Genomic DNA, 26,868 nt, shown 5'->3' with positions numbered 1-26,868 from the left:
CAAAAGCAAATTTGTGGCGTATATACATATACTGTGGATAAAAAAACAAACAAACAATCTTACCGTGTTCCATTAGTTCGCCAGTTATTAAATAATTCGGTAGCACTGTGAATGCAGTTACTATCACCATGCGTGCAGGCTAAATCCAAGAGTAATGATCTCAGTCCTTGTTCAGACAATGACCCACTATCTGTCCAATCCATTTTATTAATTTGCTGGCTTAAAAGGTCAAAGATACGCTTCTATAAAATATACATAAAAAACATAGAAAAGTCCAATAACTTAGCTATCCATATTCAAAAACAATACAGTATCAGCTCTATTAGCTATCTACCTAATAACTATAAGCTGCAATCCAAAAGGCACACATTAAATAGCAAAAGAATAAGGTTAAAAAATACACACACCTCTAACCGTGATGCTAGAAAACTAAAACCTTGTATCTCTAGTAGACTCTGGATGTCATGGCTTTGATGAAGTGCCTGTCTGATGGGGACAATGTCTGTTTCATTGACAAGGTAGGCAAGAAGGTCAAACACTCTTGACAGCGGGATCTTTCCAACACTGGTGAAATAAAGAAACAATAGAATTAGTTATCCAGTGAACATACATACAAATGTACAGTAAGAAAAATAGCACACAATGTACAATACAAATGTATTCAGAGCTGTGAAATAGCCATCATGTATTGGCCCCAAATCAATGGAAATCACCAAATGCATTTAAACCACCCTCTAGGGAGCCAAAGCTACAAGTGACCTCATATGACTCCTGTCTTCTATGCTAAGTACCTACTACAGGTATTTGGTACTTGGATGGTACTTTGGAAAAGTTTTTGTCATTTTCTTTGCTAGCATGCCCTGCCCTGTGTTATAACCAGGCTAATGTCGTTTAGTACATAGTGAAGGGCACAGGATTTATGGCTTCATAGATGCTGGAATTGAAAAAAGCATCATCCCATTAGAAATTAATATATACCATGTAGCAGACTTTCTCAATATCATTTATGAAAAAAGCATGGCGTTATTGTCTAATTTAGATGATCAATAAGCAAGTAAGTCAATGTATTGCTTGCAAATGCCGGCTGGAAATTGTGTATTTAAAGTTAGTCCTCTGACAGGAGACCTTCAGAGAGACTGCAGAGGTGGCCGTCACTTACATGGCTCTAACTCTGTGTCCCCAGTAGTACCAGAGATAACATTGGTTGAAGTGGAGCTACATATACCTACAGCTTTCACTTCAACCAGTGTGCAGGGAGAGGAAAATGACTCTTCATTCTTTTGTCCCTGTGATTTTAGATAACCCCAAGGGAGAGCATAATGGTCATTTAACAACTCAGATGCTACATGCAATGCTTGACCACAAGTGGTTTTACCGAAGCAATGTAAAAGGTAAGCAATTTTTTTTTCCCTTGTTAATGAAAAAAAATAAAAAAAAAACATAACTTGTATCTCTACATCAGGGACGAACTCTAAAATAAAATTAGCGCGTTAATTATTTTATATGACACCATAATCCTTAAAATTCACATGACAGTTTGCTGTTCATCTCGCCTCTCAAAAACAAAAGGTAATAAAAAATAAACAGAAAATCCAAAAGAACCTGAGAAACACAAGGTCCCTTAAAAATTTATGAAAGTGGGAACGCAGACAAGGATACAATGGTACTGATTTTTGGCTAATATGCGTTGGTTCGATAAAGGGATAAAATGTACAAAAGGAACCAGAGCGCCAGATGGAAATCCAACAGTTACTCCTTAATCCTAATGCACTAAGTTATGAGATGCCGTTTGCATGTGACGTCTGACAGTATTTTACATTACAATACTGATGATTAGAGATGAGCGAGTAGTATTCAATCGAATATCGAATACCATTATAGTCTATGGGAAAATACGGGAATGTTGTTCCGGTTTCCATGGAAACCAAAGTTCGACACCTTGGATCCTCCAAGTTCAGGAAGTAGCAGGACGAGGAGCACGAGGAGGATTTTGAATTGAATTCAATGGAATTATCCTGCGTGGTATTCGACCAATAGGAGTATTCGATCAAATACTATTCGCTCATCTCTACTGATGATTATTCTCCATTGTTACAATGTTTACTTAGAATCATATTGTATTTTAGTGTTTGTGCAAAAATAGATGGAAGCAATAAAAAAAAGTATAACAGAATCGTGAGGGCAAAAATCCAATAATATAAAACTTTGTCATGTATATGCTTTATTCATTCTTCCAGTAAATATGATGACATGATAGCCACAGTAAGTATTATATCATAAGATCCTGGCGGTATATTGGCATAGTGGTTTTAGGTCCATTTCAATTCATTTATTTCAGATTTTAGTCATTTATTTTATTTATTCCTATAAAGGCACATACATTTTAAAAATGTACCGTCTTAAAAGGGGTTATCCGGCCAAATAAACTTTTTTTTTTTTTTTCAAAAAAATGCTCAGATAATCTACCACCAAGCTTGTTCCGGTGCTTCCATGATCCCTGCTGGTCTCTACTTTCCGCTTAAATAGGAAATGACCAGACAACCACTGATGCAGCAGCTGAGGTGGTTCAGTGTTCTGGCCAGAGACTGGCTGAAGGGTCATCTCCTATTTGTTGTGCTGGACCAGAAAACACAGAGGGCAAGTTTTTCAGGAAAAATCAGCAAGGTAAAGGATTTTACTTTTGTAAAGATGGGTTGTCCCTTAGAATTGTATGGAACAAATGCTGCAGTATTCACTATGGCTACTAGTAAAAGTATGGTGAATGAGAACTGAAACCCATGCCGGCAAAGGACACAGCTGTTCGATGGGGGTCCTCATAGTTGGACTCCCACCAATTGAGAATTAATATCCTATCCCATATCTGGATAACCCCTTTGATCAGGGGTGAACCTGGGCTTTCTGCTGCCTGATGTGGACGTCAGAAAGCCCCCCCCCCAGGAGGGGGCGGAGCCGCAATAAAGGGATTGGCCGAGCGGAAAGGGGTGGGGTCGGGTAGAAAGGGGGCGGGGCCAAGTGGAGCGAGCGGCGTTCGCAGGCAGGGAGAGGACCTGCTCTCTGCCTGAGTGTGAGGGGCGGCCGCTGGAGCAGCGCTGCGTCCAGCAGGGCCGCCCCAATACACCGCTCGCTTCCCGTGTCGGGCTGCAGACACGGTGACGCTAAGCCAGTCCTGGACTGGCTTAGGTCAGCAAAAATGCCGCCCTCCTGAGGCCCTGGCATAGCGCCGCCTGAAGCGGTCGCTTCAGGTCGCCTCATGGGAGGTGCAGCGCTGCCTTTGATACAAAATGGTGGGCAACACGGTGGCTCAGTGGTTTGCACTGTATCCTTGCAGCGCTGGAGTCCTGAGTTTGAATCCTGCCAAAGACATCATCTGCAATAAGTTTGCATGGTTTCCACCAGGTACTTCGTTTTCCTCCCACATTCCAAAGACATACTGATAGGGAATAAATTTGCTGCAGGACTCACAATGTCTGTAAAGAGCTGTGCAATATGATGGCGCTATACAAGTAAGCAAAATCTGGAAAACAGAAATGGTAGATATATCCCATATTCTAATTTGTGTAAACCCTCCCCACTACCTTGTCTTGTCGACAGACCAGTAGTCTATAACTGAAATTTGGTAGATTTTACTCTAATATACAGTATATGGCTAGCCATCATCAATATGTATCCAGACAACTGATACACTTTACACTAAGTCTGCAGAGTCCTCACTGTGTGCAGGTTACGGATATAAAAAAAATATGGTTAATTACTTTGTTTATCTTCAGTCTCTATATAGTAATTTTATGGTTATTTTTATTAATTTTTTACATCCTTGAATGTATAAAAATAGCTATAATTGTTACATTGTTTGCCTAAATTGCAGCGGTATTGCAGAACGGGGTATACATCTACAAAGTAGCAACTGATGCAAATAAGATATTGAGTTAGTCAAAATGTGTACATAGCAAAAACCACAAGATGCTGAGATCTGTTCACTTAGTAATGTCAATAAATCAGCCGTATGTTGAAACATCGAGAGCAAGTCTGAGGTCGGGGAATATTTCCTGTCCAGTATGAAAAACAAACAACATTCCAATAAAACATAGTGCAGGCAGCGGGAGACGCAGAAAGCACAGAACACTCTGACAATAAATCAGTCCTTATCTTGGGATTAAGTAAAAACTAAAACTCACTATATGAAAAGCTGCCTTTACCTTACTGACAAAATAAAGAAAGAAAAAGAAATGGTGTCATTTACCCTGAAAGGCGGAATACGTCATGGATCAGGTTGGCTCGATCACTGGGGGCAAAAACCGTATGATTGTTTCGGAGCTGCTCGATGAGCGCATCCCAGCCAGCTTTTCCATAATCCACTATGTAGTATCCAGTCATCCTCACATTAAACTTCAGCCAGGAGGGCTCACTTGGCAAAACAAACTTATCTACAGAGAAAACACAAGGTTATCGTAAGCCATATATTTTCTTTCCCTGATGGAATATTTCCCTGTGAGATCTCAACGTGATCGCTTTGAACAAACATTTTAATCAAATATTATTTTGCAAAAGTCGATCATGCAGGTATGAAAATATTTTTATCACAGTGTGTCAAGCTTTAATGCATTGCTTTGCGCACAGTATGTGGAATTCGCCACCAGCATGGATAAATAGGTCGATTACAAATCAAATTTGTTATGAATTTCCCAAAAGTTTCAGATCTTGGGAAATACAAAACTTTTTGAATTCGTCTTACACAAATCACTGACACTGGAGATTGCTGAAGAAGACAGAAGTACCACATAGCCTCAGACCTTGGGCCTGGTGGAATACCACATAAGACCTTGCAGACTGCACACCTATAGCACAGCCAATCATGAGGGACTATAGATGATAGTCACTGACTATAGCTGCTATAAAACAGCCCGACCAGGAAATGCTTCTGCTTTGAGGGGAGAGGGAGGATGTCAGAGAATCATACAATAAAGATAGACAGGTTAGTAGTCAGTGAGTATGCCTCTCCGCTGGGTTTCCATCCTCAGCCCCAAGAAACGGTACCGGGGACGGCTTCTCAGTGGTCAGCTTTAAAGGTGACTGCTAGAGATGAGCGAGTACTGTTCGGATCAGCCGATCCGAACAGCACGCTCGCATAGAAATGAATGGACGTAGCCGGCACGTGGGGGGTTAAGCGGCCGGCCACCGTCAAAGCGGAAGTACCAGGTGCATCCATTCATTTCTATGGAGCGTACTGTTCGGATCGGCTGATCCGAACAGTACTCGCTCATCTCTAGTGACCGCCAGTGTTCGCCTGCGGCCACTCCGCGGGTGAACCGTTTTTTTTTTGGCCGGACACAGTTATGGTTTCTCGGGGCTGAGGACGGAAACCTGGCGGAGAGGCACAGGGCGGACACCGGGTAAAGTTGTGAACTCCTCCTAAAACAGAATACATAGATTTTACAGAGAGAATAGATGAGTTCGTCAATATCTGCCTATTAGTTAACCCCTTAGCGACCCTTGACGTAACTGTACGTCATGGGTCGCATGGGGATGTATGGAGCGAGCTCACACGCTGAGCTCGCTCCATACACGGCAGATGCCAGCTGTATAATACAGCCAGGACCTGCCACTAACAGCAGCGGTCGGTGCCCGAGCCGATCGCTGCTGTTAACCCTTTACACACTGCGGTCAAACGTGACCGCAGTGTGTAAACGGCGCCGGCGGCACGGGCGCCGCCATGTTTCGCCGATCGCCGCCCTCCTGAACGTCACATGAGGGCGGTGATCGGTTGCTATGACAGCCGGAAGCCTATTGAAGGCTTCCAGGCTTGTCTCTGCACTAGATCTATTAGACGATGCCAGAGGCCAGAGGCATCGTCTAATAGAAGTGCTGCGATTTTGCTATTCACTGCAATACTGTAGTATTGCAGTGAATAGTATGAGCGATCAGACCCCCTAGGTTTCAAGGTACCTAAGGGGTCTGATCATAAATGTAACAGAAGAAAAAAAAAGTTTTTAAAAGTATTAAAAAAATAAAAAAAATATAAAAGTTCAAATCACCCCCCTTTCCCTAGATTAGCTATAAAAGTAATTAAAGAACATTAAACATAAACATATTAGGTATCCCCGCGCTCCAAAATGCCCGAACTATTAGAATATTAAAACATTTATCCCGTACTGCGAACGGCGTAGCAGCAAAAAAAATAAAAACAGCCAAAAAGCGTTTTTTTCAACACTTTGCCTCCTATAAAAAATTGAATAAAAAGTGATCAAACCATCAGATCTTTCCCCAAATGGTATCAATAGAAACGTCATCTTGTCCCGCATAAAAAGACACCACAACCAGCTCCATACATGGAAATATGAAAAAGTTACAGGTGTTAGAACATGATGACACAATTTTTTTTTTCTATTTTGCAAAGTTTATCATTTTTTTAAAAGTATCAAAACATTTCAAATACTATATAAATTTGGTATCACCGCGTTCGTACTGACACGTAGAACACAGGTAACATGTCATTTGTACCAAACAGTGAACGCTGTAAAAATTAAACCCATAAGAAAATGGCGCAAATGCATTTTTTCTCCAATTGCACCTCATTCTGAATTTTTTTCCAGCTTCCCAGTACATTGCACAGCATATTGAATGGTGCCATTACAAAGTACAATTTGTCCCGCAAACAATAAGCCGTCATGTGACTCTGTGAACTGAAAAATGAAAAAGTTATGGCTCTTGAGATGTGAGGAGGGAAAAACGAAAATGCGAAACTAAAAAATGGCCTGGTCCTTAAGGGGTTAAACAGACACCGGTGGCCATTCCTGTGAGTGCTGCTGCAGCTAGAGACCTCAGTCGTGGGTTTTGGTTATTTTTCAATGAATCGGCCAGCCCTTGTGGGGACTTTCTATTTATGTGGTGCTTCAAGTAGGGTTCATGTAGAGGAAGAAAGTGAACTTTAGCACTGCAAGGATGTGATGCAACAAATGTGATTTCTATTCAAGAAATAGCAACAAGACTGATGTTTCTACCAAAATTGTGGCTTTTTTCAAGATCATGTTCTCTATTAACCAATAAAGATCACCATGTGCTTTCTTAACGCCCCCAAATTAGTTGTGTGAGGCCTCATAGCAAGTCTCTCAGATATTTTGCCTTTCACATTCTGTTTTTTGGATAGAATATCCCCTTCTATATTTTCTGAAGAAAATTCTAAATTGGCAATAGTGGTTCAAGTGGTACTCTGAGAGAACCTAGGTAAAAGGTAAAAAAGGACTTATGATCAAACTATTAACATGATCTATATGGGAAATGAAAAATTATTTTATATATTGATATATTTTGCCAGCTGTATTTGGCCTTTTTTACATTTTGGGTAAAATACTTCCCTTTGTAGGGACTTTATAAAAAGGGAGATTTAGCTTTTCAGCCACATTCTTGATTTCCTATATTGTGGCAAAAACACAATGACATTACTTACTTTGTTTTTGACTGAGTAAGAAGGTAAAATCACATTTAGGTTCTTCGCAGGATGCAAATGTATAAGAAAGGGGCACATGCCAGAGAGTGCTAAAAAAACAAAAAAAAGAAAACAATGCTATTATATAAATGGCACAACGTACAATAACTTTATCATTACTAAAAAAAACAAACAAACAAAAAAACATGTTAACCCCCCCCATCCCAATGGCACCTTTGTCATATAGGAAGAAACTGGGATTCATAAGACACCATGTCTGCAATATCATTCTACCACTATTACAATGTATCGTGTCACTTGGCACATACGATATCTCAATTTAAAGGGATCCTATCATTGGATACCCTTTTTGTCTCGATAACACGTCAGAATAGACTTAAGAAAGGCTATTCTTCTCCTACCTTTAGATGTCTTCTCCGCACCACCGTTCGGTAGAAAACCAGGTTTTCTTTGGTATGCAAATGGGCCACAAGAAAATGGCCGTTTACATTGTAAGCTGTGTAAGCAGCCATTTTCTTGTGGCCTGGGCATGCGCAGTCGGCTCTGCCTGAGGCCTAGAAAATTGAAAACCCGGGACGGAAGAAGACGCGGAGAGGCAGGTTCCTGAAGAAGATGGAGGCATCGCTGGAGAGTTCTCTCGCAGCATTGGGGATGCCCCCAGTACTGTTTGAGCGCTGGGGCCCGCCCCCACTGCTGCGAGAGAACTCATTTGCATACCGAAGAAAACCTGGTTTTCTACTAAACGGCAGCGCAGAGAAGACATCTAAAGGTAGGAGACGAATAGCCTTGCTTAAGGCTATTCCAACATGTTATCGGAAAAAAAATGGGTATCCAATGGTAGGATCCCTTTAAAGGACAAAAATGTGCAAATAAGTCCACAGTGATGTACAAATGAAATACTTGCTGTATGCCACCTTTTTGAAGGTAGTTTCCTGTAGAGAAATGCCTGATTTCTTAGAAATTGAGTTGCAAGATCAAGGGCTAAAGTCAAGCCAAAAGGAAGAAAGACCTGTTTGCAGACCGATATTTTGTGGACTTTGCTTCTCATTAGTACAAAGCAGGCTACTAGGTCAGGATAGGTGTGAAGTTGCAGACGTGGGTGGAATGGGGTACTATGTCTAGTACTACTACTTAAAGAGAACCTTTCACCATCTCCCCCAAATCAAGTTCGTAGCTTCTGTTAACAGCTACAACTCAACTGATTCTGGCACAGTTGGAATTTCCCTCTAGACCTCACTGTTCCAGAATGCAGTTAGTTTTGGTGCCTGATGTTCTTTTTAACCTCTGTAATGTCAGAAGGGCAGTGTCAGGCAGGTGGTGTGAATCAGAGCTCCAACCAGGGGCAGCTAGTGTCAGAGCTCAAAATCAGCCACCATTCTCCTGACAGGACAGAGTCTAAATAGTATATTAGGCACCAAAAATAACAGCAGTGATAGCTCAGGAATGGTGGGGACTAGAGAAAAAAAAATTCCATTTGTGCCAGAATCAGTGGAGAATCATCTATTAAATGATGCAAAGAGCTGGACTTGTTGAAAGTGCTGAAAGGTTATTTTTAAGAATTTTGCCTTTTCAGACTATCTCTTGGTGTACAGGCACTTACACACCATACATGCTGGGCTAAGGATTCTGGGTAAAGAATATGTAAATATGTCCTCTTTAAAAGCAAAAGGAAAACTGGCTCTACATTTTTCTCCCAGAGAGGGCATGTATGGACTATAAGTCCTTGTACACTCTTCTTCTGTATGGCAGATGTGTATAGAGAGCGGATGATGCACACACAAAAAGTAGGCCAGAGCTTTATGCAAGACAGCTTGCCTCAGTGAAGCTACAGATATTTTCTTTGCTCAGCTTTCTTTTTAGCTGGACATTTTCACATATGTGTGACACCAGCTTTTTAACAACAATATGATTTCATGGTAATCTGTCATGAGGAGTTATGCACCTTAATCTACTGTATAAATGGTTGGCCAACTAGTGGTTGTCTTGTGAACTGTAGCTTGCTGAAGGTTTTGTTAGCATGTTACAATATTGTATTACGTTAGTTAAAGAGGACCTTTCACCATTTTGGGCACACGCAGTTTAATACACCGCTAGAAAGCTGACAGAGCGCTGAATTCAGTACACTATCGGCTTCCCCTTTCTGTGCCCCTGGTGAAGAGCTATCGGTGCCGATACCATAGCTCTTCACTGTCAGAAGGGCGTTTCTGACAGTCTGTCAGGAACACCCTTTCTCACAGCAGCGTCTATACGCTGTACTGTGAGAGGGGGCGTTTCTTAGAGCCCAGGGATGACGCTGAGTGGTGAGGAATGCCCCCCCCCCCCAGTACTCATCTATGGATGAGCACTATCAGGCGGGAGGGGGCGTTCCTCCCCGCTCACACTGAACAGTGCGATAGGCGCTACTGTGAGGAAGGGCGTTCCTGACAGACTGTCAGAAACACCCTTCTGACAGTGAAGAGCTACGGTATCGGCACCGATAGCTCTTCACCGGGGCACAGAATGGTAAAGCCGATATTGTGCTGAATTCAGTGCACTGTCGGCTTTCTAGCAGTGTATTAAACCGCACGTCCCCAAAATGGTGAAAGGTCCTCTTTAAGGCAAGGATAAACATATGTGTATCTTGTTATTTTAAAGAGCCTATAGAGGTAAAAACTCCCCTGTGTTTTTTTGTAAGTGCCCCCATGTCTATCTCATGCTTTTCACGGTCAGCTATCAAATCTTGCCCATATTATAATCAACTGAACAAAAGTGAATTTACAGAAAAAGAAACCTAAACAACACCCACCTGGAATTCCCAGTTGAATTGCTGGAATTTACAGTCCGTAGGAATCGCTCCTGAGTCACAGACACCTCCTTTCCCTTCTTCTCAACAGTCACCAGAGGATATCCAGCTTGCTGAGTCCAGGTCTTCATGATGGCCTTCACATCTGGATTAGATTTTGTGACCTGAAGAGTAGAACGTTGGTCTGCTGTCATAAATGACAATGTATACAGCAAATCTGATAACTCTGTTAAATTATCGTCCTACATGATATCAGTTCTTATTAGATTGGCCCTCCTTTATCGTATCTGACAAAAGGAGCCATACAACTTAGGTCGCTCCTTGAAACCTTTATTAGTATTTCTCAAAATGAAGTCTCAAGGAATCATAAATTTATTCTTAGGAATAATTCGGTAAACTCTCTGTGAACCCTTTTTTAATCAACTTATTTCCTGACTTTTGGGTTGGCCATGAACAACCAGAGAGAAATAAAATAGATGTACACATTAATTAAATATACAGAGAGATGGTTAGGGTTCTCCCTCAGTCACGGCACGGTATAAATCACATGAAATTTTTTTTCTACTTAATTTTTTTTTTCTTTTTAAATTACTGCAAAGAGAACAATGACAGGGTGACAGTCCAAGTGAAATATGAGGATTCCTATGTGCTAATGAAAGCTTTAAACATAAGAAGATGCTAAATATCATCTGGAAAGAGGCAGACATTTAATTAGAGGTGCGGAGTCCAAATTTTTGGATTTCATGAAATATTATACCAAAACTTTTTTTTTTTTTTTCTAATTTCTGAAGTCTTAATTTCTTGAATAAATAATTACATCTGAAACGAAATGAGGTTTCAGATTATGTTACTTAATAAAAAAAGCTTCACCCACATGACACAATTATGTATCCTTGGTTCACCTATGCAGTGATTTACGGTTTTCACAGAGGACATTTCACAACTCTGTACACCACAGAGCCCTTGTCCAGCCCAGAAGCATAGAATGAGTAAATGTCACCTTACCGATCCCCTGCCACTTCCATGTCGTCGCCTACTATCAGTTTCTGTAATCCTGCCTCTAATGATGACACTTTCACATGTGACATATGAGTGGTGGCAGCAGTGACTTAAGCGGTGTCTGCTGCTACCAAAGGCTGGCCAAAATGTCACCAATGCAGGTCAGGACACTTAGAGATGTGAGGAAACGTTGAAGCTGTGACATAGGAGTAGTGAGGATCCGAAGGTATTGTGTAGTTTAATATTTTAACATTATTGTACCCTACTGGTCAAAAAAAGTTGAGGGGCCTTTATAATGCTGGCACAACATTGTCCCACTTATTGAATATGGATGTGATGTCGCTCACTGATCCATGCTTACTTTCCTGCTGTACATCACTGCACAGACTATGGATAAACCTTGGTCATTTTCATAAATTTTACTACCATCTTCTTAGGAAGAATGACAATATGAACAATTCCCATCTAAGGTTGACATAGTTCAGCAATTGCAGAATCTACTAGATGGAGATGTTTAGGTTATAAAGAATTAGATTACAGAGATCTTACATACCAGGTTCATGCTGTCCCATAGACCATCGCTCTTTGTGGTTCCATATTTATGATCTTGCAAATACTTAACAATACACTCATGAAAGACTTCCTCTGAGAGATAAGCATTCAGCATCTGCAGAATGGACGCACCCTGTAGAAAATAAAGGAAAGACAGTCCAGTGGGTGGAGGATACTATATGAACACAGGATCTGCAATGGATTACCTTGCTCTATGTGCATCCTTATATATGTACATATAAGGTCGCCATGAAGATCACTGATCTGGGGAAATATATATATCAGCATGGTACATCTGGGGGCTTTTATTGCACTGCCCTTGTCACGCTGTCCCTGCAGGACACTATACCACTACTTCAATGGTCAATGACACTTGTGAGAACCCAAGCAGAGGGATTTTCCTGCCACTGCAGAGGTTAAAATGCTAATTTCACGTACCATCCTACAAGAGAGTATTCACCCAAGTGTCCATTATAACATGTTATCCCATCTATATGGCTATAATCATACCTGAACAGGATGACCAGGATTCTGTTCAGAGGTTGACAGCGAGAATAGACCAGCATGTAGGATTATTCTAGGCATCAAAATGAGTGAAACCATGAAGATACTGACACACCCTTTTGTAACTCTATGGGGCCACTAGATGCAATTTGGATGTGTCGTGCAACAGATCAGGCAAAAATCTTATCAGTTCTAGATAGTTATGTGTTATGAGATAGTAGTGTAGCAGGCACATCAGGGGTAAAAGTTAATTTATTCATACCATATTAAGATACTGCTCAGCAGCATCAGCTGATTTCCATAAATTTGGGCTCTTAATCAATTTTTCCATTTTAAATGGAAAAACAAAAACATAGCGAGTATAATAGACAGCCAGATAGATAGCTGGCTAGATAGATACAAAAGAAAAGCAAATGTAGCAGCACCAACATTATTGAGAATATTCCTAAAGATGCACAGAATTGACCCCTCTACAGGCCAGGGTATTCAAGAAGATAGATAAACAGATATATAATCAAATACATAGGTAGGCAGACATATAGAGAGATAGACAGATGGTACGCACATACATTTATATAGACAGTAAATAACTGTAAACTGTACACTGCTGCCACCTGCTGAAGGATTTGGGATTTTTTTAAATTTTTATTTAGAAGACTAAGGGAGCGTTCACACTACCATCGGTGTCCGACAGGTAGTGTCCGCTCCTAGTGTCCGTTCAAAATCTTGTGCGGACATTAGCAGCGGACACTAGCTGTGTCCGTGACATTTTGCATTGAATTAAATTGAGATCGGGTGCGTTCTTTTACTGTCCGTGGGTGTCCTTAACTGTCCGTTCCCAAAGATGTCCAACTTTTCAAGCGGACAGCAAAACCCGATTTGTAGGTTTTTGCTGTCCGCTTGAAAAGTCAGACATCTTTGGGAACGGACAGTTAAGGACAGACACGGACAGTAAAAGAACGCACCCGATGTCCATTTAAATCAATGAAAAATGTCACGGACACAGCCAGTGTCCGATGCTAATGTCCGTGCAAGATTTTGAAGGGACTTTAGCAGCGGACACTAGCTGTCGGACACCGATGGTAGTGTGAACGCTCCCTAAGGCTCTGTTGTTTGCAAGAAGTTTGATGTGTAGTTGATGTTTGATGTATAATTCACATATATACATACATTGTATGTATCTGTGTGTCATAACGTTGCATATGTCTGTCGCTGACACCCAGTATCAAAAATACTTTTATTTTCATAAGATATATTTGTATTGTACAGCATAGTCAATGTGTTTCTGAATATGGTCTCAAGTATGTTCTTCAATAGAGCTGAAATATAACAATCATATGTATACTAAAAGAGCATTCGTTTTGCAGAAATCCAAGTCACAGTAGACTATAGATACAGTATTGTGTAAAAGTTTTAGGGAAGTGGTAGGAGTGTAAAAATGTGGCAAAGTAAGGAAGCTTTCAAAAAAGCAGTGTGAATTGTCTAGTTTTAACACAATTAAAAGAATGAACAAAGAGAAATATAAATCCAATCAATGATTGGTGTGACCACTGTTTGGAGAGGTCCTGGAAGTGATGATATGGCCGCTACACAGCTCTTATCTTAACATCATCCAGTCTGGGAGACAGAAGGATTTGAGCAAGCCCACATCCACAGAAGACCTGTGCTTAGTTCTTCAAGATGTTCTCCAAGACGTCTGGAACAACCTCCCTGCCAAGTAACTTCAAAAACTGTGTACAAGCACACCTATGACAAATTATGGCATGGCAGATTCTTACATACCTTGGTGTAGGAAAGCTCATCAAACATCTCCTCAATCTGCTCTGGGGACTGCACATCAGTAGATATAGCATGAGATGTTTGTAATGAATCCTTGTCCAGGGCACCACAGCGCGCTTTCACGAACTTATTGTCCTACAGACAAAATTAGTCAAAAACAATACATCAAATTATACATACAATAATGCATCAAACACTCATCTTATTTCACAGGGAAGAAGGCAATATTAACCAAAAATAAAGTCACACACATAACATAGGTGCAATAGATCAACGCTAATACTATGGGGCAAATGTATCACCTCCCATAGAACAGTTTTCAGCTTACAAAGCATGAAAAAGCCAAAATTTTTTCTCCCTCTTTTACGTTGCCCTCACCACTTTCCAGAAAGGGGATGTGACGTGGGCATGGTGACTGACCCCAGGAGATTTATAATCACTTATGGCAGATTACTGGGGCAAAGGAAGCCAGAAATCTTCACCAGCTATGAGCTGGTTTAGATCTCAGTGCAGGCGCACAACTCCCCCGAAGGATGCTCCTGCCCTGTAAAGAGATCTTTGCCTTGTCATAAATGAGGTGCATCAGGGGCGACACGGTGGCTCAGTGGTTAGCACTGCACCCTTGCAGCGATGGAGACCTGGGTTTGAATCCCGACAGGAACTACATCTGCAAGGAGTTTGTATGTGTTTGCGGGGATTTCCTCCCATTCTACAAAGACATACTGAGGGAAAAAATGTAATCCCTATATGGGGCTCACAATCTACATATAAAAAATAAAAAAAAATAAATGAGGTGTATCTTGTGATGGCTCAGGATTTATCAAGATCGGAGTATGCTGGTATTTCTAAATCCTCCCCTATATACATTAGTACTGAATAAAGAACATATACATCCTACTGATTGAGATAATCAAAAGGACTCCTGCTTGTAACCATTAGGATAATTGGTAACAATTGGGCAGGACACGTGTCCAGAGTTGACATTTCTGACCCCGCTTTAGGGACCATGTGCACAATGTATTCAAAAAAAATCTATTTGGACCGTAACAACCATGTCAACTTGGGGCATGGTTGTTGCATTATCCTTCCTATACCCCAGTATAAATGGTTTATCCTAGTATAAATGGTCTAAAAATGTAACTGTGCAGCTATAGTCACCATATTACCTGCCCTTGGCAGACTGTTCCAGAACAAAGCCTTATAACCATGCTGAGGGTGGCTTATATCTGTACCTGTACTGAACATCCTATAACCACGACCAGCGTCTTTAGTTAAATCAGAGCTTTTAGGTAGTTCTTCCAGATAACTGCCGCCCATGCAAGACTCGGGACTCGGAGAAGATACATTTGATCTAGACGTAATATTTGCAGATCCTGCTGACTCTTCAAAAGTGTCAGCGAAATGACAGAAAAGAGCTTTTATCTCATTCCCACCCCCATAAAGACACAGGGTGGAATAAATATCAAGGACATATAAAAGGCAACCAATGAATCATATACCATGATACTGAATTATTGATCATGTTGTCGCCCTTTGATGTAGTGTATCCAGTGTTGTATGTCTACTGTATATTCGCCTAATTAATAGGAATCTGTAGTGCACCAGGGAAAGCCTGCTCATATCCCACACGCTACGAATACTAAGACCACATCTGCTGCGTACAGTGTGTATGGGGAGATGTGCGCAAATCAAGACTAATTGTTTGTTTATTCTTAGTCATTTGCATAATTAGAAGCTGAATTAGAAGCTGGTGATTGTGTTCTGCACCTGCACTGGTACGACACCAGGTACTTGCCAATGCCTGACGCTTCTGTGACAATGATCATACACTTTGGGGAGATTTATTTTGCTTTGCACACCAGTTTTCTCGTATACAAGGCATGAAAAAAGTCGCACGAGCTGGTGTAAATTCTGGTGCAGATGCAAATCCCTGCAGAGTGTTCTGGCTGCATCAGAGTTACAGTCAGTGCTCCGGCACTTATGTAACAGCACTAACTGGTTATGAGCTGTCCCTGCAAAAGCATGCAGTGGGCTGGCAAGAAGGAAAAGATGCTAACGCGGTGCGGCAGCCGCCTAACACTTGTTACTACTGAAATTTTAAAGAAAAAAACCCAACCAAACAAAAAAACCGACATTCATTCTTAATGTAAAAAAAAAAAAAAAAAAAAAAACAGCTATAAGGCAGGGTTCACACCACCGTTAGCCCTCACTACTTAGATTCTGTTCCACTCTCCACTTGAAAAATGCTTTTCTATCTGCAACTTATCTTTGCAACTTAAAATTGCAGTTTCAGCACCCTAAGGGATGCAATGTAAGTCTATTCATTTACATTGGAGAAAAAGTCAAAGAGCGACAAGGCAATTATTTGTTGCATAATGACAATGATAGCCAAAGTTGCTATAAAGGCCTAGCTTTAAACCCCATGCACACAACATGTCCTGTTTGTGGATTATAGTCTGTGTGTGCGTACGCCTAATGACCTGGAGTGAACTTGGTTGTGTGCACGGAACGCAATACATCATAGCGAGTTATGATGCAGTATACTGTACTGAACTGACAACTTTATGTCAGCATATCTTATCATAGTACAGTTGCAACTGAGGCGTTCAGGAGCTTAGTTCATCATAAGTGGCTATGATGCAATGATGTCCGTGCACACAGCAGAGTGCAATCTAGGACATACGGCACACAATGTTTTCCATGGACAGGACTCTGTCATGTGCATGGGGCCTAACTCTGCATTCACACAACCAAGTTTCATCTGTGAAACCTGATCCGTGTGTTGGCCAGATTTACTGGCCTGAACAGTATGTGAAAGAGGGACTCCTAGTAATATGGTTACCTATGTTGCTAGGAGTCCTTGACTCCCGTCGATATACTGTCCCTTCCCGATTATAGCACAGGAGAGTATATCGCTGGCAGGCAGGGACTCCTAGCAGCATAGATAACCATATTGCTAGGAGTCCTTCTCCCGACATACTGTTCAGGCCAGTGAATCCAGCCGACAAATGGACCGAGTTTAACAGGTAAAACTCAGTTGTATGAATGTGGGGTAAGGGTGTGTTGACACTGTACATTCAAAACTGCACTGAAAAAAAAAAAACTGCACAAGGTTATTTTTTCAGATGGGCAACACGGTGGCTCAGTGGTTAGCACTGCAGCACTGGAGTCCTGGGTTCGAATCCTGCCAGGAACAACATCTGCAAGGAGTTTGTATGTTTTCCCCATGTTTGTGTGGATTTCCTCCCATTCTAAAGACATACTGATAGGAAAAAAAAAAAAAGTACATTGGGTTCCCTATATGGGGCTCACAATCTACATTTAAAAAAAAAAGTTATTTTTTCAGTGCACTGAAAAAATAAACTGCCACCTAAAATTGTCTAACAGGCTCTATACATCAACAGTAAGGGTTAACCGTCATTGTGGTCCTACCATCTCACGCCATGCCATGTTACTTGAGCCAATTACTACCAATTGTGGAAAAATCAGCCCCCTGAAGAAGCAGGGGCGAAACGGTCCGTCGGGGCTCAGAGTGGAGGTCGCAGCTGGTGAGCAGTGGTTTATGTATATGCTTCACATTTTGTCCTATGTAGGTTGGCTTATGTAATACTGGCATGTGTGTGTAACTTTACATTGGTTCTGTTCCCTTATATGCTCTTACTATATAGTGGTGATATGGGTATGATCTTTGCAATGCTACAGATATTTTTTTCAATTAAGTGCCCTGTTCTTGTGATATTGTGGGCAATAGGAGCCTATTTACATTTATATATACAAAATACTGGGCCTCTCTATACACACATTAATTGTGGCTGTTCTCATCCCCTACACCACTAGCAGATTATACACCTGCTGGAGCTGCTCAGTCCAGTGCGACCTCCACTCTTGTTGTGTGTTTTTAAATGTTTTTATGTGATTGTGTTTGCCTGATACCAATATTTTTTACAATTAAAAACATTTTTGTAACAATAAATTTAGATTTAAAGTCAAAAGAATTTTTTGTGTTATTTATACATTGATACTTAGTTGGTGCTTCCAATTGTGGAAAAAGGCTGAAGCTTAGCAGAGATTTTAGAAAAATCAGAAATTGCAGTAAATCTCCTGTTGCCTTTCAACTGCTAATTTAGACAATAGAAAACCCATAGCGCAGGTCACTTTGCAAGACAGTTTTACATTTCAGCATGTCCATGAGATTCCAAACAATTCTTATCCATTATGTTGGTAATGTACATTGCAGGGCGTTACCTGCTGGCCAGTATGCCGCAGATGACCGGTTACAACTACAGCCCGTGTGGCCCCTGCCTTGTGGCTGGAGTGAATAGGGCAAACTATATTTGCAATGTATTACTGCACACTCACCACTGAGATGGACAATGGCATTATAATGGACAAGATTTCACTAACACATACTCACATGCCGCACCTAGTAAATGTAGTGCAAAGTGACCTGCGCTACAGGTTTTTAACCCCCAGCACGAGCACTTTTGCTGCTGCTAATTTTACCAGTAGCTTTTGCCATCACTTTTAAATATCTGACTGCTGTGCAACAGCAAAGAAAGCTTGCAAAAAAACTAAAACTTGAACCCTATCCGTTATCTGTAAAAAATGCTAAAGTGAACCCTATCATTTATACAGTCGAGACAGTCCCGATCTATCTATTAAGCTGTCTATACTAAGTGACATCAATAAAGATACATGCAGGCGTTAAGAGGTACCAATACATATATACTAGTAAGGAACAATCTTACAAGAAATGCTTTCAGTGCCACCTTGTGGTCATTTGGATAACATATTAAAACTGGAACATTCACTTAACATGACCTGCTGCTGTTTCATAGACATATGTAAGAAGATCTCACTGGTGATGCCTTTGATCAAGGCCCATTATGGATTTAAAGAAGGAAAGGGTTTTGTTGAGTGTCCAAAAGCTTGTCAAAATGTAGAGTTATTAGAAAAGTTATTATGGGTAACACATGTATGTACTAGAACAGAAGTGTCTGGACAGTAGAAAGTTCATCAATAAGAAATACAGTTATCCAAAATCCATCTTACGCTAGGTTTACACTAGTGGTACGTCTCTGTCCGGGTCCATAATATAGCGGTTTTTCACTGTTGTATGAATAAGGCCTACAGTTATATTCACACAACTGAATAATAGCCAAGTGAAAAATGTAGTTTTTTTTTTTTTTTTAAATGGACATCAAACAGCAGCATTAAATTCAATGTATGTGAATGGGGTCTACACGCACAACTGTTATTTTCATGGTCCATTGTAACACAAAATGGCCATCCCTTGGGTCCAAGACGGCTGTGTTGCACTTTGAGTGTGTGAACGTATGCTTACACTTCCTGTAGTTTAATATCCAAGTTATTCTAAGGTTCTATAGCAATATGAATACTCACAGCATTCAGGTCTGGAAATTTTGAGTGCAAAGCAAAGTACTCCATGTACGTAGCAAAACCTTCATTTAGCCACAGATCATTCCACCACTCCATAGTCACAAGGTTTCCAAACCACTGCAAGACAAGAGGCTATATTAATGAGGAGCATTGGCATGATGAATAGAAGAGCCAGGTCTTAACATTTTCACCTACCATAATAAGTAACACGTTTGATTCGATGGGGTAGACGGTTCGGCCCCTTAGAATAACTAGAACAGAGTAAAGTCTGAAATACGTATCATGATCTACCTGTGTTAGGGTGCTGAACCCAGTTAGATTTTGAGGATAAAAACTCTAACAATAAACAAAGCAATGGGTTTTAAAAAAATAAAAAAAAAATCGATAAATAAAATTGAACCTAGTACATGAATGATGTCCTTCTGCCTAGAAAACCAGGATCCGGACTGTACCCCGACCCCTTACATCTTTGTGTGAAATAGAAGAATGAAACACCACATTTCACAGCACTGATGTAGGAGTTCTCGTCTAGCCCTCCATCTTATATTAAACATATTTTTAAATAAAAATCATAAAGATCATAAAAAATGTTGTTGTTATTATCTAGACTTAAAATCCTGTGGTTTTGACTCTGGTCACTAATATGCTGTTTTCTGTAGGAGATTTCTTTGCAGCAGTGACTCACTTATCCGCACACTAATGATCAGCCATCATTATATGTAGATAAGACACAGAATCCACCAATCACAATAGAGGATTTCACAACTTATCTACTCACAAAGAAATCAAGAGCACCTGCTCCAGACCATTGTGTCTATGGCCCATGATCCGTCTACAGGAGGCAGGTAGTCACAAACTATTTTAGGCTCACTGGCAAGCGTAAAATATAGATAATATGAAAAATGAAAAACAGCATTGCCAAAAATTCTTTAAAAATATGGTTAATACAAACATTTGACTTTAAAGGGATTCTACCATTGAAACGAATTTTTTTGGCGATCACGTCGGAATAGCCTTTAGAAAGGCTATTCGTCTCTTACCTTTAGACGTGGTCTCCGCTGCGCCGTCCCTTAGAAATACTGGTTTTTACCGGTATGCAAATTAGTTCTGTCGCAGCAATGGGGGCAGGCCCCAGCGCTGAAAATGCAATGGGGGTGTCCCAATTGCTGCTGGAGAACACGCTCCAGCGACGCCTCTATCTTCAGCTGGATCCTCCCCTTCTTTCTGTGTCACCTCCGATGCCTGCGCAGTTGGCTCTGCCAGAGAGACACTAGTAGAGCCGACTGCTCCTGCCGGCCATTTTTGGGAGGCTGCTCCTGTATTGAACTACAAGAGTAAGAGCGGCCTCCCAAAAATGGCCGCCAGCCGGCATGCGCACTCGGGTCTGCTGGTGTCTCACTGGCAGAGCCAACTGCGCAGGCGTCGGAGGTGACGCAGAAGGAAGACGACGAAAGAAGGGGAGGATCCAGATAGATCCATGATAGAGGCGTCGCTGGGGCGTGTTCTCAAGCAGCAGAGGGGACGCACCCATCGCATTTTCAGTGCTGGGGCCCGCCTCCATCACTGTGAGAGAACTAATTTGCATACCGGTAAAAAAAACCAGTATTTCTAAGGACCGGCGCAGCGGAGACCACGTCTAAAGGTAAGAGACGAATAGCCTTTCTTAGGCTATTCCGACGTGTGATCGCCAAAAAAATTCATTTCAATGGTAGAATCCCTTTAACAATATATCATATCCTGGCACAATAAGACACAATATCTTCACAATAATAGTCGTGGAGGAGCTTTCACATCACAAACCATCAATACACAGTTGAAGAATATTTTTGTAAGGCACTACATGAGAAATATTAAAAGTGTAAAATGAATGTCCAGTACCTGATGGGCCAGTTCATGAGCTATGACTTGTGTGATCAACTGTTTATCCATGATCGATGAGGAATTCTCTTTGTAAAGAAGTGTGGTCTCCCGGAAGGTAAGGAGACCCCAGTTTTCCATTGCTCCTGCCTGAATGTCTGGTATGGCCACTAGATCTATATAATATAATTCACAAGACAAAACATATGAATATTAATATTTGTTAGACACATTATGAACATTTGCCAAATAGGACATTAAAAGGAAATGTCTCTGAAGACATCTCGTCAAGATTTAGTCACTTATACAATATTAAATGTCAGCAATTTAGACAAATGTTAGTTTATTCATTCTGTACATTTACTATAGATAGAGATATGACCTAGATGAGACAGAGAGAAACTTCATACCGTATATAAATTACATTCATTGTCTGGCCAGGTTACAGCCTGGACTGTATTGAACTAGCCAGTGTCATTAAAGTAGAACTCCCACTTCATTTATTTACTTTGCTAATGTGTCGGGGGAGGGAGTTGGTGAACAATTGTGTAATAATTAACCTTAAAGCTTAATTACAGTAACCTAACTTTCTTTTTAATAAAAAACATGCTGTAAAATTATCCCTGGCAACCCTCTAACTGAGCTGTAACGAAGGAAATCCGTACACATTTGTATTGGCAGTCTGTAGAGCTGTGGCATTAAGTAAAGGGAGACTATCACTTTAAATGGCTATATCCGCGGTTTTACACCACTTAGAAATATGGCTCATGCTGCACATAATGAGAAAAAAATAAATCACATTTTTAACTGATATTTCAGGTTAGGTTATAGCTAGAACTTCAAACGTGGCAGAATATGAAATCTGAAAATGTTATGCTTTCTGGTGACACCATTTTCCTAGGTGTTATAAAACCGGAGATACAGCCATTTGAAGAAACCATCCGAAGAAACCATCCCTCTTTGGTAAATGCTTCATCTCTACATGCTACATTGAGTACATGTGTATGGACAGTCTCATGTACTCAAGAAGGAACTTTACAGCCTGTTTTCTATTAAAAAGTAAGTTAGATAGGTTAATAAAGTATATTACAAAAATGTTTACTAAACACCTCCAAACACAATAGCAAAAAATAAAAAAAAATAACATGATAGCTACACTTTAAAAGGTGTTAAAAACAGAGGTAATGAAAAACAACAGCAGAATTTTTTATTCAAAGGAAATGAGAATAATAATGAACATACCTAACTTTACTATGGAGAGATGTCCATCCAATGATTATTAGGACGCCTGGACATTAAATTATTCTTTCTCTATATAAAATCATTCATAAAACAATATGCTGTAATTCGCTAGTCATGGAATAATATACAAGGGGCTCACATAAGAACTATGGATATAACAGCAGGATGTCTCCGAGGCCTAGTCATGGAATGATAACAGAACAGTGGCTTGTGGCCAATCACTTCCATGCTTTTGGCAGCTGTCAAGTGCTCTCATTTCTAAATCATAAAACAGTATTAATAGTATATTTGCCTGAAAGCACCAGAATGTTTAGTAATGTCAAACAGATGACACCGAAATCTGATAAATGTCTCTTGATTGTCTCTGCTCATCATGTCAAGATCTCCTTAAGCGGTAATATCAGTCAATGCCTCATATCAGCAAACATCCAGGATTTTCGTTTCGAGAGCATTTTGAGTGTTTTCACCTGACTACACAAAGTAAGAGAGCGCTAAATAATTACACAGAGAACAAGCGACTAATCAGGAGATCGGATAATACTGGAACGTGATGATGTGCAAGAATTAAAGAGATGCAAATGAGATGCAAATGCATGAATGTAGTTCAGCAAATAAGCATAAGAGTATGCCCCGGGGCGTCACAGCAGCACAACAAGGGATTAAAGAGACGGCTACAGGGGATTATTAATTACGTGTGCGTTCAGATCTGTGCGCAAAAGGAGAATTTATAACTGTTATACAGTCTGTATCTCTACTTCAGTTTCATACAGGTAAATAATATAAGATTTGGAAACCCTGAGCTAAGAAGTAGACGGCTACGTCAGAGACGAATGGAGGAGCAACACACCTGCAAGACCTGCCGCTCCATTCATACACAAAATCAAGACCCTGTTCTGGGGATAACAGGGTTTCAGACTCCCACCATTTAGTTATTCACTATCCTGTGTATTGGGGTTAACTTGCTAACTTGGTCCAACCCCTTGGTGACATCTGCCATTTATGACTGATTTGAGCTGAGACAATATAGTTCGGGCTCAGCAGCTGAACCTGCAACATATGAAGCAGGTGGTGGCTGTATTAGGGCATGTTCACACAGCAGAATATGGCTATTAATTTGAGGCGGATTCCGCCTCAAAATCAGCTTAAAATTCTGCTTGAAAAAGCCCCTTCTATGTATTTAGTTACATGTACACACTCCCATGATACTGTACAACTGGGAAAACCAGCCACTTGTCAGAGGTGCTGCTCTGCCATGTGGACATATGAATGTGAGGTCTATCACTCCTATTGGCAAGTGTTGTGGGCATCAAGGTAGCGTTTGTAGGAGATACACTTGATGGCTCATCATTATTATCATCAAAGTCATGTTGTCGCAGGAGACTGGTGGCACGCCAGTAACAGAAGATCAAGAAGCGGGCAGTAAGGGACTACAAACTATAGTCTGAATAGAAGCACAAACCTAGTTTGGCAAGTGGATAGTTAATTCCAAAGTAATCCGAAAAAAATTCAAGCAATGTCATTGAAGTATTTAAGGCGTACTGGGCTTGGTCAAGTTTCTGTGGTATGGCATAGACAGATACCTGTTAATATAAAAAATGTATTAGTTATTCAGTAAAATGTAGGGAAGAGAAACCCATGCTAAACAATATAGGTGCCCGTACACATTAGATACAGTAATTGTTGACTGAGCACTCCGTGGTGAAACCGGTATTTTTAACCGGACACAAAGTCGTACAGGCAGGACTTTGTGTCCAGGTAAAAAAAAACAAAAAAACGGTTCCGTCACGGAGAGGCAGAAGACGCTCACGGGCGGTCACTTTGCAAACCCATTCAAGTGAATGGGATTGAAAACTGACCGAGGGTTTCTGTCTCCTATCCAGATTCTCTCAGCAGAAGATGGAAACCCGAAAGCAGAGACCAGGCCCAGGTGTGAACCCGCCCTAATATGTATGGATACCGTAAAATCTTCTGAACTATGATATATCAGATATGCCATGTGGGGTAATCAATGGGGCATCTGGCTGGAGGCACCTCCACCGATCATAACAATGGGGATACCTCGTCTCCATTATCATTCACTGCTTTAAAATACTTAACACTTCAAAGCAGTGAATGGGACGGTAACATATATACCATTTACAGACACAAGGAAGAAATTACATTATATTCATAGAGTAGAGTGGATGGAGACCATTTATACAGTACATGCCATTTATAATGCTTGTTTATGTTTAGAGATGAGCAAGTACTATTCGAAACGGCCATTCATTCTTTCCTATGGGTGCGTGCTATTCGAAACGGGAGTTTCGAATAGTACTCGCTCATCTCTATTTATGTTGTTAATATGTTACAGCTTATTAAACCACAGGTCCGGTCCTATAGGTATGGAAAAATTAAAAAATGCTGTTAACCCTAAACCTACCAAAGTGCCATTCACATCTGCGGTTATATTCTTCATCTCAGACACTATAACCGCAACCAGATAGGTGCTCATTTTTACACTGGTGGCAAACTCATCCAGGAGAAGCCCATCCGGGAGTACTGTGGTGTTAATCTGAAAAGAAACCGTATATTGGAAAGAATGAACTTCACTCCTAAAATATATTGCATACGCTGCAGTTTTACCGTGGTTTTTACTGTGTTTATAACAGGTAAGAGGAATTCCTCTTCATTTTCCGCCGTGTGAACATACCCCAACAGGGCGCTACGTCATCCTTTCCTTTGTACAGTTTTTCCCTATAGATGTCTCCTTTCGCTATAATATTGTAATTACTTACAGATGTTATCATTACATTCACACATAAGTGGATAAGTGACCACATATCTTAGCTATATGCCAAGATATGGACATTCATTATTTCTTCCTTGAAAAAGGTGTCAACAAATTCTGCTTGGGTTTGTGTAAGTGTATTACAGTTTACCCCAAAAAGGAGACGTTCAGGGAGACTGCAGATGGAGCAGTCACTATAAACACATCTAACTCAAGCCCATGTCTGTAGCCCACCTTCAGAGCAGTATATACATGCAGCTTCACGTAACCAGTGTGCTGGAGAACACGTGCACCTGACAGTGGAGAGGAGGAGGTTTTTTATTCTCCTTTCCCTGTGGCTTAATATAACCCCACTGGAGGGTGCAGCACGGACTTGTTGTATCAACCTCCTCCACCATTATCAGAGAATATACTTGCCATTTGACACCTTTGACACAGAACCTAAGATGCTTTACAAAAAATAAAAAAGTACAATTTTTATTTTATTTTTCTAAAAGAAAGGTCTGTTAGTGCTTTTAATGGGTTAGTAAGCGCACCCAAACACATTTAGCAGTGTTTTCAGTGATTTATGGGTTTCTCTGGAAGCTCCTGGCATCTCTGCATTAGTTTACTTGGGCAGCTTCCTGCTGTCTTAGCCTACAACTACCATGATGCATTGCTGTTCACTCAACCCCCCCCCCCCCTCGCTTCTTCTCACACCCCCTCTCTGTTTCTCTAGCTAGCCCACGGACTACTATCCCTACCTACCTACCTCACTCTGTCTTCTTGTCCTGGAGATCACTTTCTTTTGTGCTGCAGTCTCCTCTTCTCTTGACTTCTGCTCACACCTGTGCAATAGACCCGCACTACTGCGCATGCGTGGGAGGCCCGCTGCTTCTCCTATTTAAGTATGCCAGCGTTTGCGCAATAGACCCAGAGTGCTCTATTGTGCAAGTGCCGACTTTCTAAAAGGAAGTGATGCTTCGTACCCAGCAGAAGAAGAGGACAGGGGGGGTAGTATTGGTGACATGACCACCCCAGAGATATGGGAGAATTTAAAGAGATTAAATTAAAAGCTAGGCAAGGTGCTGGTGGGGGGGTATCTTAGTGTTAAACTTTTAGTTTATCATGGACAACCCCTTTTATGCAAAAAAAAAAAAACACATTTGGTATCACCACATCAATAACAACCCTTAAATATAATTAGTATGTTATTTATGGTTTATGATAGACCTTAACAATCAGACGCCAGAATTAATGTTTGATGTTTTAGATGCCAAAAAGTGATTAAAACTGATCAAATAGTCTAAAAGGCTATTTAGTTAGGCTGCTTAAAGGGTTAAAATGTACCCAAGCCACCGGAGTTATGTGCCAGTAATATTTATCTGAGCCATAAATTCAAAATTCCGAAGAGTTTTTACAATGTTAACATTAAGGGGTTAAAGCAACAAGTAGGTCATAATCATAAGTAGGTCATAATCATAATCATGCACATTTATTTTTTATGTAGTAAGATGATATATCTATCTATCTATCTATCTATCTATCTATCTATCTATC

General features: G+C 40.7%; 1 protein-coding gene across 1 annotated transcript in view; it reads right to left on the bottom strand.

Annotated features, from left to right (window-relative positions):
* The window catches only part of LNPEP (leucyl and cystinyl aminopeptidase), a 75,780-nt gene that overhangs the window by 15,823 nt on the left and 33,089 nt on the right, over positions 1-26,868 (bottom strand). Inside the window, exons 4-14 of the mRNA XM_075271678.1 lie at positions 24,982-25,113; positions 24,019-24,139; positions 21,339-21,493; positions 19,464-19,577; positions 14,064-14,195; positions 11,779-11,910; positions 10,230-10,390; positions 7,445-7,533; positions 4,241-4,424; positions 408-564; positions 64-242 (exon numbers count right to left, since the gene is read on the bottom strand). Of these exons, the coding sequence (XP_075127779.1) occupies positions 64-242; positions 408-564; positions 4,241-4,424; positions 7,445-7,533; positions 10,230-10,390; positions 11,779-11,910; positions 14,064-14,195; positions 19,464-19,577; positions 21,339-21,493; positions 24,019-24,139; positions 24,982-25,113 (1,556 nt within the window). The remainder of the gene's footprint in view (positions 1-63; positions 243-407; positions 565-4,240; positions 4,425-7,444; positions 7,534-10,229; positions 10,391-11,778; positions 11,911-14,063; positions 14,196-19,463; positions 19,578-21,338; positions 21,494-24,018; positions 24,140-24,981; positions 25,114-26,868) is intronic.

Source organism: Leptodactylus fuscus, chromosome 1, assembly GCF_031893055.1.
Source record: "Leptodactylus fuscus isolate aLepFus1 chromosome 1, aLepFus1.hap2, whole genome shotgun sequence".
Classification (NCBI taxonomy): domain Eukaryota; kingdom Metazoa; phylum Chordata; class Amphibia; order Anura; family Leptodactylidae; genus Leptodactylus; species Leptodactylus fuscus.
Note: the sequence above shows the minus strand (reverse complement) of the source record. Positions and strands in the feature narration are given on the sequence as shown.